Source organism: Populus euphratica, unplaced genomic scaffold (assembly GCF_000495115.2).
Source record: "Populus euphratica unplaced genomic scaffold, PopEup_1.0 scaffold7.1, whole genome shotgun sequence".
Lineage (NCBI taxonomy): Eukaryota > Viridiplantae > Streptophyta > Magnoliopsida > Malpighiales > Salicaceae > Populus > Populus euphratica.
Genome location: NW_011499871.1, coordinates 1,755,255 through 1,772,883, shown reverse-complemented (window position 1 = coordinate 1,772,883; position 17,629 = coordinate 1,755,255). Strand labels below are relative to the sequence as shown.

Below are 17,629 nucleotides of genomic sequence, written 5' to 3'. Positions count from 1 at the left end.
TATTTTCTAATTATTTTAGGTCAAAAAAAGATTGAAAAATAAATTTTTAAATAAAAAATATTCAATCTTGATTTTTCAATCACCATAATAATCAAAATTTAAGCAAAATGAAAGAATGTGCTAATCCTTATCAAATGGATCAGATGCACTGGTCTGACTTGCCAAAACTAGGAGCATTTTCACTTTTTTTTTTTAAAAAAATTTCTTTTATGCTTTCTTTTTCAAAATAATTTCTTTTATTATAGATTGAAATTAATATTCATTTTCTCTTTTATTTTTTTTATTTAGCCTCTTTTAAATAAATGTTATTTCTTACTTATTTTTTATACATTTAGTTTTTGGAGAGATTATTCTAATTTATTTATAATTTTTTCTTTTTGTATTTTGTATAAATAGAAAATATTTACTTTTAAATAATATTTTTAATATGTATATCGTTAAATAATTTTTTTATTTTATTCAGTCAATTTCATATATATTTATTTCTATAATTGTTTGATTAAATAAAAATTTTATTTTAACAAATAAAATTATTAAACATAACTAGTTTAAATACTTTATATATGTTTCTCTGTTTTTTATATTTATTTTTATTTATTATTAATAATTTTTTTTATTAAAAGCTTGTGTATATAATGTTTTTTATAAAAAAATATTTTTTCACAGTGAATCATGGATATATACATACAGAAATTGCAGAGAAGATCCACGTACACTCAACAAAATGTTTAGATATCATGTTAATGGAATGCGTTATTTTAAAAGGGTACCTAGATGCCCCCCTAAGATTCTAGGAAGATTGCGCGTGCAATGTTATTACATGCCAAGGTTTATGGGTGTAGACTAACGTCTGATTTTTATAATTAGATTTCACAGTGTAATTTTGAGATTATACAACACATTTATAATCAGTGGGTTCGAATCCCTCTTCTGGCATTTTCAGTCCTCTTTTTTTTTTCTCGCTTTCCAGTTTACTGCTTTAAACTGTTATGGTCTCGAATTTTTATTTGTGATTGTTACGTTCTCTAAATTTCAAAGGGCAATCACTGATGCGGCACAATAATAAATAATAAAAATTAAAATAAGAAAAAAAAAACTTAAAAAAAAAACTAAAAAAAATATTTTTATTAATCATCAAAACTGTTTAATATTTAGAAAAGTAGAATATAAATACCAAAATCTAAACTAAAACAAGTGATTAGACTTTCCCTAACTAAAACAAACAATTAAATTTATGGTCCATTAAATAAAATATTTTATAATAATTAAATCAAATACAATAAATTAAATTAAATTAATAAACCTCAACTAAAAAATTATATAAAAAATCTTAAAGACCAATCTCTTAATTATTTAAACTATCCTCCATTATCTAATTATATATATACATAAATAATATTTTAGATTAGATGTTACACCAATTCCTTTCTTTTTTCCGTGGACATATAGATTATAGAGTATCAGAAAATGGCCATAAATTTCTACAATGTCAAAGATGAACCAGAAAAAAAAAATAAAAAAAAAGGAGGAAAAAGAGAGGATCCCATTTAACAACACAGTATTTTACAACGCTAACAGGAAAGACACTGTCGGGAAGAAAAAGGATTATCCTTTCTCCCTTGTTGTCCCTAGTATAATTACAGGCCTGACTGAAAGATGTAATGGACTAATTCTACAAGTGAAAAGAAATAATAGAGGGGCCTATGAATCTCTGTCAATTAATACTAACTTGCATTCTGTTGGTGGACCTATATAGAAGAAGACATGGTTGATCAACATTGTCAAAGCTGCAGTCTTCTCAGAAACCCCATGCTCAATTTCCCTTTGAGGAGCATATGGCTCCACAACACCAGCCTGTGCCTATGTTCCATTGAAAGGAGACCAACCGGTAAATGATCAATATGTGAAGTACAAAGCTAAGGAGCTATTTCATTAAATCCAAGAATACAAAACCATTCCAGAGGCTGTGGAGAAGCATAGATGGCAATAAATTCCGTGACCTTGCAAATACAACACCCATCACCACTCCAAGAAAAATAAGCGGTAGCATTCTCTGTACATTAAAATGTGCCAGCGCAAAGGCAACTGAACTCACCAATATTGCACACCAGACTGGCATGTACCTGGTCAAGGATGGGAGAAGGAAACCCCGGAAGACTATTTCCTCCCATACAGGAGCACACACTGAAACTACTATTGCATACAGTGCCATCGCCATTGGATCCCGTGCTGCAATTGACTGCTCAACACTTGAGAGGGTGACAGGTGTAGAAGGCAGAATAGGCAACAGGCTAAGGTTGAACTGTGAAAGCCGGTTAACTAGTGGAAACATGAGACATCCAAGAGCAACATCAAACACCCAGTTCCCTTTCAGCCTGAACCTAAACCAATCAGATGAAAGGGGACGAAATCGAGACAGGCAACGATGAAGGATTGCAATTCCAGCAAGGCCTTCAGTCACATCAGTCACAAGGCTGAACAAAGCTTGACCTCTAAATGTTAGAGATTCCTTGTTGAAACCTGCAATGTGTGCTGCAAAAGGAATCACCCAGGACCCTATGAACCAGAATGAAACAACCCAGAGAAGCATCACCTGCATCACCGAATATTGCTCAGTTACTGTCCTCACTTTCAATCTTAATTAGTATCTACGATTTAACTTAGGTGAAAGGGTTAATATTAAAAATATATTTGACAAGTTCACAACAAGGTGGTCCTGCTTTTGGTATCTTACGAAAGAAAATCCAGGTGACTCTAACTACAATAATTTCATTCCCAATTACATCCTTAAGGTTCCAGTTTCAACTTGCAAAGAAGCTTTGCATGGTAGATGACCATTTCATGACATATTGGCATTACAGTAACGCATTTTGTAAATGTTTTGTCCATTCAATTCCAATCTAAATAAGAATTTAGCTATTTGTTGACACTGTGAGATATAAACAATAATCACCACAAAAACACGAAAAAGGAGATTCTAGAGAGCCGTGATCAGGAAGCAAGCAACGCACAGAAGTTCAACTGTTGCACCTGGTGGTACAAAATTGAAGAAAAAATTCCATGAAAAAGCCAGCAAAAGCCATTGGGAATCAACTAACAAAAATTTATGGTTCTTGTATACATTTTCATTTTCTTAACAACTAATAACTCCTTGTAATTTATTGACAGCTACAAAAGCTGGCTATCTAGTTGCTATTTCCCATATGTCCATCAAAGAGTAATTAAGTGGAAAAGGCTAACCTGAACTATGGTCTCTGCTGTCCACGGTACACTCCACCGGCTCCCAAATGCCCTCAACACTACATGAGCAGCCTGAAACATTTACAAACTAAATAATGAGATTTCCAAATAATATTTTACTGGAAACATATATGTTTATCTTGATAGCCAAAATTATATTCCTAACAAGAGTAGTATTTATATTGTTTCAACTTTCAGAAATAAGACAGACACATGATGCTCCATTTAATTATTTTGAAAGAGACAGCCTTTCTTTCCTTCTTTCTTTCTTTTTCCCTCCCTTTTCCATCAATCTTGCATGAAAAAGATTGCAGCCTTTGGTATAATATAATTTGTTCAAAATATACTTTTCGATCAAATCTCAATCCCATCCCTTATGATTTCAAGTGAGCCAACAATCATAATGGTCAGATCCACCCAAATTATATACGGGCTGAGGTCAGTATGCAAGTCCTGATTATCAAAATGATGAATCTGTTCGTAAATTAATTAACTCACAGACTCATCAATTACCAAGAAATTTACCTTGCTGAAATGCGAACATGGGATCTTCGGTGATCTTAACCACTTAAATATTATAATACCTGAGTGGAAATCTACTAAATCTTCATTGAAATAGCAGGAAAGGCATGCATCACATGAATCCACAACTAAAATTCACCCAAGCCACAACCATAAACCTAACACCATCTAGATTTTTCCCACCACTCAGCTCCGCCATACCAAACTCAGTAATTTAATATAAACAGCAACACAAATAAGATTGAAATGGCAACTATAAAAACAATTAGAAGTACCATAAAATCAATAAAAATCAGAAAAACCATACCTCTCGAAGACTCGATATCCAATCTCCTTTAACATTCGTAGAGTTATCCAATTCAGGCTTCACCAATTCCTCGGGCACGTAGCGTTCAACACTATCAGACCCAGGATTTACCTGAGAAATTTCCTCATTTCTAAAGAACGAAATTCTCCATTTCTGCAACATAATCCACAAAAGAAAAACGATAAACTAGACACTTATTCACTGATTAAAAGAAAAGGTCCCAATTAGGTTCATTTTTCATTTTTCTTAAAAATCCCATTTTGGCTAAAAAAATAGCCTTTTATTAGCTCAAGTTAGTGCATTTTTAAGTACCTTCAGCTCCTAAATCAATACAAAGATTCCAACTTTCAAGTTCCTCTCTTTCCTTTGCATTCTCACAGCAACCAAACAAGACCTAACTACTAATCCCAAACTAAACAGCTATAACTAAAATGAAAAATTGGAGAAAAAAATGGAACTTACAAGCTTTGGTAGCTTCGAATTGGATTCAAAGATCCGATCATTCCTCGCAAAAAGAGAGTGATATCGAGGTCGATTAAAAACCCTAAGGTTGGGTATTGAAGGAGCAGAAATGGGTTGTTGAGAAAAGCTCAACATCGGGACTGATTAAAAACCCTAATTATTACATGTGGATTTTTTATTGATTAATTGCTTTGAATTCACATACACAGTTTAGGGGAAATTGAAAAAAGAAAACCCTAATTCATTCAATGTGGGCTTTCTTTGAGGGAAAGGGTGCGTGTTTGGCAGTTGAGGAGATGCGGTCCGCTTGTGGATGGGGAATTTAAAATGTGGTTGTTATTTAATTTTCTGAGTGGTGGGTGTTTGGTATTGTTTCTCAGCTTCCATGAAATGCTATTTATAGTATACAGTGTCTTAATGGTTGCCTTTGTAATGATTATTTTCTCGAGTCAAATTCAACTTTTGCTAACAACAGCACCTTCCTTTGATTTCTTTCTTGACAAATCGATTGTATCGTAGATGTTTTGAAGCTAATGTGTTGCAGCATGAGTTCTTTCAGTGACTGGAATTTGGAAGGAGCTGGGTGAGGTATTACATTTGCGCTCTCTTTCTTGACAAATCGATTGTATCGTAGATGTTTTGAAGCTAATGTGTTGCAGCATGAGTTCTTTCAGTGACTGGAATTTGGAAGGAGCTGGGTGTACAGTAGTAGTTAGTCTCTATGAATATTTGTGCTGTGTGATGACTCATAAAAGTAACTTAAATATCCACTGTAAAAAAAGGGATGAAGGAAGAATATTTTAGATAAAATTTTGCAAACTCCTTTTTCACATTAGTGTTTATTTTCCTCAATTTTAAGCTATGTTTTTTCTATTCATTTTTTTATCTCCTCCAGAGCTCAAGTCTAGTGTTTCTAAAGTAATATTTTTTTAAGTTCATGGATGTTGTTAAAAGTATAATAAAATAAAATAGTCTTTTATAACAATAAATATTCAGCTTGATTAGATTCTAAATGATTCAACAAGAAGGTAATTTATATGATTTTAGTTTAAATTTAATTTATTATATGGTTAATATTTTATTTAAATTCATAATAATTATTGCATGTGTGTGTGCAATATAATAGGAGTCAACATTTAATTATTTGATTCAGTCTCATTAAAAGACTTGGATAAACTAATTTTATATAAAATTATAGATTAAATTAAATTTTAAAAAAAGTTCAAAAAACATAGCTTGATTTTCTGACCATTGGTCATTGGAATATAAGTAAGCAAATATGTCACTTGCTTTATTTTATTTTTTTAAAAAAATAATAAACGACATATCTTTTTTCCTTAAGAAGAGAAATAAAAAAGAAAGCCAGGGCGCAAACCTGGCCATGCAGATCCATGTTTTGCAAGTTTTCTTTCTACTGGGGTCTCATCTTTTTGGCTTAGGTGCCTAGCCTCTTTTTATTTTTTTTATTTTTTTATTTTTTTATATATAATTTCAATTGAAATGCACTATATATATATATTAGAAAAAAAATATATGTAAAAGCTTCAAGGATATTTAAATTACTATTCAATTTGTTTCATTATTCTTAAATAATATTATAGATTTTTATGAGAATATTAACGATTTTTTTTCAATTGTTATGATCTAGTATGGAAAAAAAAAAATTATTCATGAATACTCAATGAAAATGAATCTCTTATTTATATCTTTTGATGAATTTTTTACATGATTTTATCATATTTATTAATTTTATCCCTTTCAGTCACATATAAAATATAAAAATATTATTTTAATATATTTTTTAAACTTTCTTTTGAGAGCATGACAAGTTTTTATTCAAAAAATAATACTTATAATTAAATCACATGATTTCGTTAAAATAGTAAAAAGATGCAATAATAAGGAAATGGGGTTTAAATTAAAAAAATACATTTTTTATTGATAATTTTATTCATTGTATTTACTTCAAATGTCTAATTTTATAATTGTTTGACTAAATATAAAATGGATTTCCAAAAACAAGATTATTAAACTTGATTAGATTATGAGTGAGACAAGTTAGAGCCATGACCCAGATAATGAGTTAGATAGGTTGTTTTAATTTGATGAAGGTTAATAAAAAACTTTATCGTTTTAATTTTTTTATAAAAAATATAAAATTAATGTTATTTTAAATATTTTAAAGTTAAATTAAGTTTTGATTGGGTTGATTGAGTTGCAAATATACTTGTTATGTTAGTTGGCCCATATTAGAGCAGCTTTCACCCTATTTACTTTAAAACTTAGCTTGATTTAGATGTTGAGTTGACTAATGACCAATGTAATCTAATGCACTTTACAAGGATTTAATTACATTGTTGAAAAAATGTTCACGACAATGTCGGGAAAAGTTACTGGAATAAAAAACTAAAACAATATACTTATACATATATATATATATATATATATATATATATATATATATATATATATAGTAATAGTAGCCGGAGAAAAAGTTAGGAGAGATAAAAGTTACCAGAATAAATATATTTTTTCTAATTAATTTAAATCATTTAAATTTAAATTTTTATTTTTATAAATGCTTGTTTAAATGATATTAGGTATTGATTTAAAAAAATCATGCTTCTTGTCGTGTTATGCATAATGTTAAATAACAAGTTTTTTTTTTATATCAATGTTTTTTAAAAAGTGTTAGAATTAATCATAAAAATATGATTGAAAGATTTCAAGATTCATCATCTAATATTATAATTACTTGAAAACATATTGGTTTACAACAACTTCGATAAAGAAACTAGTTATGCATAAAAAAATACATCATCTTAATACACCTTACCTGTAATAAACTATGTTATTAATTAATTATTTTTTTAATTTATATTTTTATTTGTTTGTTCATCTAAAGTTTAAGAAAAATTCTTGTCAATAAAGAGTTCATTGTCTCACAAGGCTAAAACATAATCTTCTAAAGTTTAAATTTTAATAGTATATTATTTTTATCTTGTATTTTTAATACCTGAAAATATACAATGAAATTTTACATCTTCAAATATTAAAATTTATAGTTAATTTCTAACATTTTATTTTTGTTCATTCATTTAATTTAACACTAGAAATATGGATTAAATTGTGAAATTCATATTCCAAATATTAATTAAATAAATAATTTTTTGCTGTTTTTAAAATTCTAGTTTAAATTCGAATGAATAATCATAAACTTATTATGACACTTACTAATTGATTTTTTATTTTTTAATGTATAATAAAAATATAATTTTTATTTTTTATAAATGCATGAAGATTTTTTAAAATTTAGTTATACATGCATACAAATAAAAAAATATTTTTTTTATTTCTTAAATAAAAAATTTATTTTTTTAAGAAAATAATTACAGTTAATACTGAATCAATATTTAAGTTTACAATTCGAATATTATATTAAATGATTGAAAAACATACGAGGAATTTATAAATAATTTTAAAATATTCTTTGAAATTTTTTAAAGCTTTAAAAATAATTTATATTTTTCTTGAAAAAAATAATAAAAAAAAACTGTTAAAAATTCGTTAAACACGGCCTAAAAACTAAAAATATATTATTTTTCCTTGTAAAAGTTGCACAAGCCGAGCATGGTCTTACGGTTTGAAGAGTCCAACCCAGCCACGCGGGCTAAGCTCTATTAATAATGGGCCAACAGTATGGACCACAAATCTAATTTTAAGAAAAAGCTAGCCCATGATAAAACAAGCCTAAAAATCTCTAAACGGGCTTGATACATACCGAAAGAGGCCAACCTGAATACACAAAAAACCCAAAGAAACTGACCCATGAACAAAATAAGGAAGCAAATTTATGCATATAACAGATCAAACATGCTATTTTATTCAACAACATTCCTCAGAATTGATTTCAATAAGAAACGGAGCACAAAATGCCATTTAAACCAGTTTTGCGTACAAAACAAATGGAACTTGGAGCTTGACCCATAAACAAAAATAATTACTCTCTTTCACTTTTGAAAGATCAAAATAGTAGATATAATGAACTTGCCAGCTTATGCCCATAATCCATGCATAAAAAAAGAAGAAGGAATAACAACAACCATTATTGACATACAAGTCTTACACCTAGATTCAACACTGCCTAAAAATGAAAACAAAGCAAGCTTTCTTTCCCTTCTTTCTTATTGCATCGAAAACACAGATTTGACATCATAACAGGAGCTGTGAAAGCAGGAACCACTACAGGTTTTTTTCAAAGCTAAAAAAATCTCATGGCCATATATTGATGATAGTAAATGCAGCATTAGGATATCCTTGAAACAAGGCTCAGCTTATCGTGTAAAAGGCAAGAAAATGAAAAAAAGAAGAAGAGAGAAAACAAATACCTGTTGTCATTCACTGCTGCACTACTGGATCTGGAGATGAAGTTGCTGGATTGATAACGAACAGCTGCTAAAGCTGAGGAAGACGATGTTGGTGCAGAGGAGGTGCTGCTGGAGCTGAAGCTGCTGCAAACTACGCTGGACTTCTGGACTGCTGCTGGAGTTGAAGAGGTCACGCTGGCTGATGGTGAAGAGATGCACTGTCAGTGTAGAAGATGATGGATGTTGCAAATGCTAGGAGGAGGTTCACCGTTTTTCTTTTGGTTTCTTTTGGCATGTATGGCCGGCAGCTTGTGTGAACAAAAAGGGTTTAGGTTTTTTTTTTTCCAATTATTATTACAAGCGAGGGAGGTCTGATCGGGCCAGTGTCATTGGACTGACATTACAGCAGCTACAGGAGTGATCACTCGGTGAAAATCATCTTCCTTGTAAGAAAAATAAGGAACAAAGTGAACAGTACACATGTGATCTGGCCTCTTTTTTTTTTTAAAAAAATATTAAACAAAACACATCATTTTTAATTAAAAAAATTATTATTGTTAAAATACACTGTTTTATTTAAATAAAATGGTATTTGGTAACCTTAGATTCAATTAGATAATAAATCAACCTTAAATTTATTCAATTGAATATTACTTTACAAATCAATTTAATTTCATTATATAATATTTTAAAATAATTCTCTAATTTTAGCGTCCTTTTAATCTTATTTCTTAGTTTCAGATGTTCCCGATTCTATTTTTAATTAAATTTTTTAATTTTTTTCAATTCAGCACCTGTTTCATTTCATTTTAGCCTTTATATTTCCATGTCTTTTGCATCTTCACCCTTGATCCTAAATATGTTTAATTAATCTCTAAATTTTGTTTTTTTTTACAATCTTACCATGATTCCATCCAATAAAATGTATAAAAATTAAATTAAATTTTTTTAAATTTTATTTTTTTCAATTAAATTCAAATTAAACTTTCATCCAATAAAATGTATAAAAATTAAATTAAATTTTTTTAAATTTTATTTTTTTCAATTAAATTCAAATTAGACTTTCAAACTTAGTTTTCACCGATCAAATCCTTAATAAAATTATTTAACCAAATGAATAAAATTCTAATTAAGTCATTACATTTAATTAATTCTTTTAATTTTGACACAAAATAATTAATTTAATATCGATATATAATTAAATTAAAGTAGTTTATTAAAAAAATTAATACTATAATTAAAGTAGTTTATTAAAAAAATTAATTAAGTCTTTACACTTAATTTTTATATAAATTCATCTAATATTTACTTAAATTAACCTTAAATCTACATTATTTTCGATGTTTAGGTCATTTAATAGTGCAATTAAAATTAAAATTTTGTCATTTAATGGTGCAATTTGGAATGAGCATGCAGTGTCGGTTCTAGGAAGACTGGAAAAAAAAAAAAAGTCGTAAATATCATGTGGGCACAGGAAGGTGCACAAAGACAGAATCAACAAATTGTACAATGTACACCCTAACCAGTAAATAAGTATTTCATAAATCTCATGTACAAAAATGAAAACATTCTCGCAAAATATGATGCCACTCTTGTGAATTTCTCTGTGCAACGCGGATGGCAGATAACAACAGATTCCAAAGGGAAGTGTTTGTTGTGAGAAGGTGGCCAAACTGAGGTCAAATATCTATCTTTGTCATGATACAACAGCATAAATAGATTACATAGATTACTAAGTAGTTGATTCGCAAATTGATGCCAGGAGAAATCAAAATGCACCAAGCTCATTTGCGCCGTCTGTTTGAGGCCAACTCAGGATTGCCTTTTCTCATCATGGCTACAAACTCTTCGTAGTTAATCCTTCCATCCTGCAGAAGGAGTCGAGAAAATATCATTCATGATTTCAAAGAGGCAATTTTGAAATATGGTTGTATTCTCCCAGAGTGTCAACATAGCAAATTAACATTATCAGGGGCGATGAAACTTCTTTTAAGAAGCTAATGACCCCCCCGGAGCTTCTTGCGACTATTTCGGTAAAAGAGTTCCCAGTTCCTAACTAATTTAAATGACAGTTTTAGAAACCAAATTCTATAGGGCATGAAACAACCGTGCACTCAAATCACTTCTGAAGCTTAGTTCCGCAGACAAGTTTTGGTAAACGAAACTACATTTTTCTGTTCTTTTAACTCAAAAGAAGCAAAATCAGCAGAAAACGTAGATTAAGCAAGAAACGCACATGGTCTGTGTCAACTTCTGCAATGATCTCTTTTATTGTTTTGGAATCACCCATGTTATATTTCATAAGGGCTTGCTCCAACTCTTCCATTGTGATGTACCTATATATAAACACAAGATAAACCAATGTTCACATACAAGTACCGGGGGGGTGGGGGGGGGGGGGGATTCACAGAAGTACAAGTGATGGAGAAGTAAAGTAAATACCCGCTCTTGTCCTTGTCAAAATATTCAAAGGCCTTGTATAGATGGTCCTCTCTTTCCATTCTATTCATGTGCATGGTAGCTGTTATAAACTCAATGTAATCAATTGTTCCGTTCCCATCAACATCAGCCTGAAAAAGCAGCTCATCAATCTCATCTGAACCACAGAACAGATCATCAAAAAGAGAAACAAACATGCATCTAATGTATCTGAGGAAACCATAAAGATCTGCCTTAGAAAAATGTTGCATTTCTCAGCTGTTGATTTGAGCTATTCCTTCATCCTTGAACATTGTAATTACATTTTAAAGCTATAAGATGAAAGAAAAGGTTCTATTTTCCTAATTTATAAGAGTGCATGTGATGAATATCCACATTAGTTCTAAATCCTAATGGCTTACTCCTTTAATCCTGATCAGAAACTAGAGCTCCTGTCCGTGAAGAGTCCACTACTTAAACTAAATAAGGATTGAGAATGATAAATGCTCCTACAGGATTACACTCAATTGCTCTGTGTGCTTGAATGGAATAAAAAAGAACATGAAGGCACCATTAAGCTCAGGCAAACATAAAGAACAGAAAAGAATATATTGTACCGCTTCCATTAACTGCCTCACTTCAGACTCAGAAAGCTTAGTACCCAATTTTGGAAGACCAGCTTTCAACTCTTCAAAAGTGATTGTTCCATTGTTGTCCGTGTCCATAGATTTGAACATTTCCTTCAAGCCCATAATTTCTTCCTCGGAAAGGTTTTCAGCAATTACCTGAAGAAAGAAGAGACATTTGTCTCTACAATAAGAATGACAGACATTTTCTTTTCTGCTTTATCCTTTGGGTTCCTTTGGATTTAGAAAAACAACATGGCATCCCAGCTTGACCTTTTCAATTTTGAATGATCATCCATTAAAAAATATGACAACATAAATTTCAACAAAAGAGAGACAATTTCTCACCTTCAGTGCTATTTTTTTCAGTTTGTTCATTGCCCTGAATTGTTTCATTCTAGTTAAAACAGCAATATCAAGAGGCTTATCAGAGGCACCATCTTCTCGCATCCATGGATGATCTGCATTGCATGGCATTTTTAGTCTAATCAAGTCTCCACCATTTACAAAGGCAAAAGAACTTAAAGCAAAACTATGGACAACATGTATTCAAAGAGTGGGAAGGAGGCAAGATGAAGATAATATTGGCAGTTCTCAATAGTAGCCAATCTTATTTTTACAGGGGGGATGGCTTGGTCACTTGGATCAAGCAGCAACAAGCAAAGATGCCAGGTTCAAACCAACAACAATGAAAACAAGAAGATGGAACTTCGTGCAATCATAACTCCAAATCATGAACCATGGCACAAACTTTGGGGTGAGTGTAGTTGGATCTTTCTCCTTTCTTTCTTACCTTTTTCTTTCGCAAAGAGGGCATAGGAAACAGTGAATAAAAGAACATAGGGAAGAAGAAATCAAATGCAGAACTTTAGGAGTTTATAAATAAAACCTTCAAACCACTTTTATCTCCAAAAAGAACTCGCTTAAGGAGTAAGACTTACTTAGAACTTCAACTGCTGAAAGTCGTTCCTTTGGATCAGCTCTTAGCATCTGTTTCACGAGATCTTTGGCACTACTAGATATGGAAGGCCATGGATCAGAGGAGAAATCGATATGTCCCCGGAGAATAGAATCAAAGATGGCCTGTTCAGTCTCTGCATATGAAACAAAGAAAAAGGTGAGAGGCACAACCACTCACCACATCTAAGTATTGTGCATTATCAATTAGTTTGGTCATCATGCACTCCAAAAATGGAGTAGAAATCTTAGCTACAACTGTATTAATGCAAACTTAATTTACAACCAGAAAAAATTCAAGTTCTGCCAAACATCTTCTCCAGAAATGTAGCAAATATATAGCATATATAAAAACAATGATATCAGCATCAACAATGTATCCAAATTATGTAATCTCAATTAAGTTCAAAAGCCACACCTCCCCAGAATGGTGGAACACCACTCAGAAGAATATACAATATCACCCCAGCACTCCAAATGTCGACCTCAGCTCCATAATTTCGTCGCAATACTTCAGGAGCTACATAATAAGCACTTCCAACAATGTCTTTAAACACATCTCCTGCAAACACACACAGACTGAGGAGTTAAAAGTTATCGCCAGTAAGCCATCAGTAATAATATACCTTAGAGATAATTACAAAAGCCCTCCTAAAGTTTGATCTAAATTTCACTTTCCCTCTATACTTTCATGAATTACACTTTGCATCCTAGATCAAACAAAAAATTCAAATAAAATGCATTGTTGAGGATGTAAACTATTATTGAACATATAAACTACAGAATGGAAAGTGTAATTTATGAAAGTATGGAGGGAATGTGAAATTCAGATCAAACTATAGGAGGATTTTTATAATTATCCCTATACCTTATCATTTGTAAAACAAAACAGTTAATTAAATTAAAAAGTGATAAGATAGAATCTTACAATGCAATAAGTAAATATATTTAATAGTCCATAACTTCAGAGCATTACAATTATACTGCCTTCAATTAACCATAAAACTATCACCTGGCTTAAAAAACACAGAGAGCCCAAAATCAGTAGCCTTCAAAGGGGAATCCTCATGAGTACTCAAAAAAAGGAAATTCTCGGGCTTCAAATCCCTATGAATCACTCCCATTGTGTGACAATTATGCACAACAGTTACAATTTGCCTACACAAATTGGCTGCGGCTCTCTCTGAATAATGCCCTTTTGTTATTATCCGATCAAACAACTCCCCTCCTTCACACAACTCCATTATTAAATTCACTGAATGCCGATCCTCATAAGCTCCCTTCAATTCCACTACATTCCTGATACAAGGAAACTAAAAAATTTCAAATTCACATTTTTAACCAGTCAATAAAATTTAAACAGCTCAAAGTTGTATATTTGATTAACTGAAGTTAAAAAAACACAAATTTTCTGTTTTAATTAATCAAACGAACTAAGGATCAAATTTGGAGTTCTAATTAACCAAATTACCTAAAAGTATGAATGTTGCATTTTTTAATTAACCAAAACAACTAAACAGCTCAATTTTTTCTTTTTAAATAGCCAAAAGAACTGCAGAGCTCGAATTTGCTTCTTCTTCTTCTTTTTTTTTTTAATTAATTAACCAAAAGAATAAAAAATCACTTAAACTTGCTTTAATTAACCAAAGACCCAAGGAGCAAAAAATTGCATTTTTAACTAATCAAAGAACCAAAAAGCTTACATTTCCATCTTCACTTACTATCTCTAATCAATCAAAAAATTTCAAAATGCCCATCCTTGGAAATCCCCTCTCCTCCCATCCTATCGCATTCCTACTTGAAGAAACTCAAGGACTTCAAGGGTTCAAATCAATCAAAACAGAAACTAACAGGTGATGTTCAAATTTACATTTTTTAATCAACCAACAGAACTAATGAGCTCAAATTCACATTACTAATTAAACATATGACCTAAGGATCTCAAATTTTGAGAATTTTCAATGACCAAATCCCTTGAATGCTCAAATTTCGCATTATTAATTAACCACCAAGAAGGATCACAAATTTTTGCAATTTGTTTTTAAAAAATTAACCAACTTTTCATCAACCAAAGACACCTAAAAGAGCTCAAATTTACATTTTTAATCAACCAAAGGAACTAATGAGCTCAAATTCACATTACTAATTAAACAAATGACCTAAGGATCTCAAATTTTGAGAATTTTCAATGACCAAATCCCTTGAATGCTCAAATTTCGCATTATTAATTAACCACCAAGAAGGATCACAAATTTTTGCAATTTGTTTTTAAAAAATTAACCAACTTTTCATCAACCAAAGACACCTAAAAGAGCTCAAATTTACATTTTTAATCAACCAAAGGAACTAATGAGCTCAAATTCACATTACTAATTAAACAAATGACCTAAGGATCTCAAATTTTGAGAATTTTCAATGACCAAATCCCTTGAATGCTCAAATTTCGCATTATTAATTAACCACCAAGAAGGATCACAAATTTTTGCAATTTGTTTTTAAAAAATTAACCAACTTTTCATCAACCAAAGACACCTAAAAGAGCTCAAATTTACATTTTTAATCAACCAAAGGAACTAATGAGCTCAAATTCACATTACTAATTAAACAAATGACCTAAGGATCTCAAATTTTGAGAATTTTCAATGACCAAATCCCTTGAATGCTCAAATTTCGCATTATTAATTAACCACCAAGAAGGATCACAAATTTTTGCAATTTGTTTTTAAAAAATTAACCAACTTTTCATCAACCAAAGACACCTAAAAGAGCTCAAATTTACATTTTTAATCAACCAAAGGAACTAATGAGCTCAAATTCACATTACTAATTAAACAAATGACCTAAGGATCTCAAATTTTGAGAATTTTCAATGACCAAATCCCTTGAATGCTCAAATTTCGCATTATTAATTAACCACCAAGAAGGATCACAAATTTTTGCAATTTGTTTTTAAAAAATTAACCAACTTTTCATCAACCAAAGACACCTAAAAGAGCTCAAATTTGCATTTTTAATTAACAAAAGGAACTAAATTGCTCAAATTTTGTCAATCTAATTAACCAGATAATAGCTAACAGCTCAGATTTTACATTTTCAACTCCAATCAATCAATCGAAAAAGCAAATAGATAACTCATTCAAATCTGCAATTAAAGTTAATTAAGCTTAAATCTGCATTTTTAGTTAATCAATTAATTAACGAAACTGTGCTGAAGACCTGTGACCAGTAAGGTGATGCATGATCTGTACTTCACGGAGAACATCTTCAATATCATCACGATTGATGAGCTTCCGTTTAGCAATTGACTTGCAAGCGAAGTGCTGTTTAGTCTCCTTGTGAGTCACTAAGTACGTGACTCCAAACTGGCCACGACCTACCTCGCGACCAAATGTGTATGTATTTCTTACATCCTCCATCGGCCGCCCGAGGACTCTGCCAACTGCGGCCGATGAGTGGTGGAGGAATTGAGATCGCGGTGGTGGAGAGGCATTTGGAGGAAGGACTTTGATGCCACCATTAGAAGGAGGAGAGTTGCGGTGGTTGGTGGTGGTGGAGGAAGAGGAGGAAAGGCTATTGCAGTTTCCCATTTTGGGGGAGGGGTATTTTGGTCAAATGATAGTCAATGCAAGAAAGAGGAGTTAAGACGGGGCGATTAGAGAGGAATCTTGTCTTGTTGAGGGTGTGGGAGAGGTATTGAATTACTGAAATGGGCTTTCTTGGGTGTTTTATTGTGTGACAAGCGTATGGTAAATCGTATGTGGTTTCAGCTGGCCATCCAGTTGAAAGCTTTACATTTGGAAACAATAATACGATTCACACTGTGAATCCCAAAACATGAGTATTTAATGCACTTAATTAAATTAATGACCTAAATTAGCTATTTTTTATTTTAATTAATTAGAGAATTTTTTCTAGTTGGCGGGATTATACAATGCAAATATAGTACTTGGATAAAAAAAAATTTAACATAAAAAAATGGAAAAATATAGGTGTTACTAAATAATTGTTTTGTGATATGTTATTGTAGGATATTTTTTAAATATAAAAAATATATAAGTATTGTTAACTTGTTTTATAATAACAATTTTTTTTAATTATAAAGTTAAAATTTGATATATATGAGTTGTTATTTTTAATTAAACATTAAATTGATAAACAAATATCGTTTAAAATATCTAACCTTGCATAACGAGGAGCACTTTAATTTTTTTAATTATATAATAATAACATTTTTTATAAGAAGAATAATACTATGAATTTCATTGAAAGAAATTAATTTACTAGTATAACTCATCCTTTTCTTATTTATATTTTTAATTCTAGCAAAAATAATATACTTTTTATTTTATTTTTAGTGATTCATTTTATAAAAATTAAAAGCAATAATAAGACATGCTCAAAGAAATTTGTATGATTAAAAATAATGATAAAAAAATACTTCTTGAAATGAAACGCTTTGTGTAATTATTACTTGAATACATGAGAAAATATATAGGTAAAAATAAACAATAACATTATTTGAAAATCAAGCAAAAATAAAATGATATTTTATCATATAATATTCTAAAAGTATTTTCAATTTATTTATTGTAATGTATTGCAATTAAAATTGAAAAACTGTATGCAAAACATTCTAAACATATTCTTAATTAATCTATTTTAATTAATTTAAATTTAAATAAATAAAAAAAGGATAAAAGAAATGCTAGGTGGATGAGCCTACCAAAAGT

General features: G+C 30.5%; 2 protein-coding genes across 3 annotated transcripts; both read right to left on the bottom strand.

Moving 5' to 3' along the window:
• Positions 1 to 1,516: 1,516 nt before the first annotated feature.
• LOC105127389 (uncharacterized) lies at positions 1,517 to 4,916 on the bottom strand. 2 transcript variants are annotated; one of them, XR_842625.1, is made up of 5 exons: positions 4,532 to 4,916; positions 4,070 to 4,222; positions 3,241 to 3,312; positions 1,872 to 2,593; positions 1,517 to 1,832 (listed from the first exon to the last, which is right to left on the bottom strand). XR_842625.1 is itself a non-coding variant. In XM_011028659.1 (4 exons), the coding sequence occupies exons 1-4, from the start codon at positions 4,664 to 4,666 to the stop codon at positions 1,925 to 1,927; spliced, it is 1,029 nt and encodes a 342-aa protein (XP_011026961.1). In that variant the 5' UTR covers positions 4,667 to 4,916; the 3' UTR covers positions 1,517 to 1,924. The 2 variants fall into 2 exon arrangements, 1 of the variants encoding a protein (XP_011026961.1); XM_011028659.1 differs by having other exon boundaries at positions 1,517 to 2,593.
• A 5,423-nt stretch (positions 4,917 to 10,339) lies between these two features.
• CDPK6 (calcium-dependent protein kinase 6) lies at positions 10,340 to 16,588 on the bottom strand. The gene is made up of 9 exons (XM_011028658.1): positions 16,116 to 16,588; positions 13,912 to 14,198; positions 13,318 to 13,461; positions 12,884 to 13,036; positions 12,291 to 12,403; positions 11,934 to 12,101; positions 11,341 to 11,468; positions 11,135 to 11,234; positions 10,340 to 10,766 (listed from the first exon to the last, which is right to left on the bottom strand). The coding sequence occupies exons 1-9, from the start codon at positions 16,484 to 16,486 to the stop codon at positions 10,683 to 10,685; spliced, it is 1,548 nt and encodes a 515-aa protein (XP_011026960.1). The 5' UTR covers positions 16,487 to 16,588; the 3' UTR covers positions 10,340 to 10,682.
• Between the last annotated feature and the right edge of the window lie 1,041 nt (positions 16,589 to 17,629).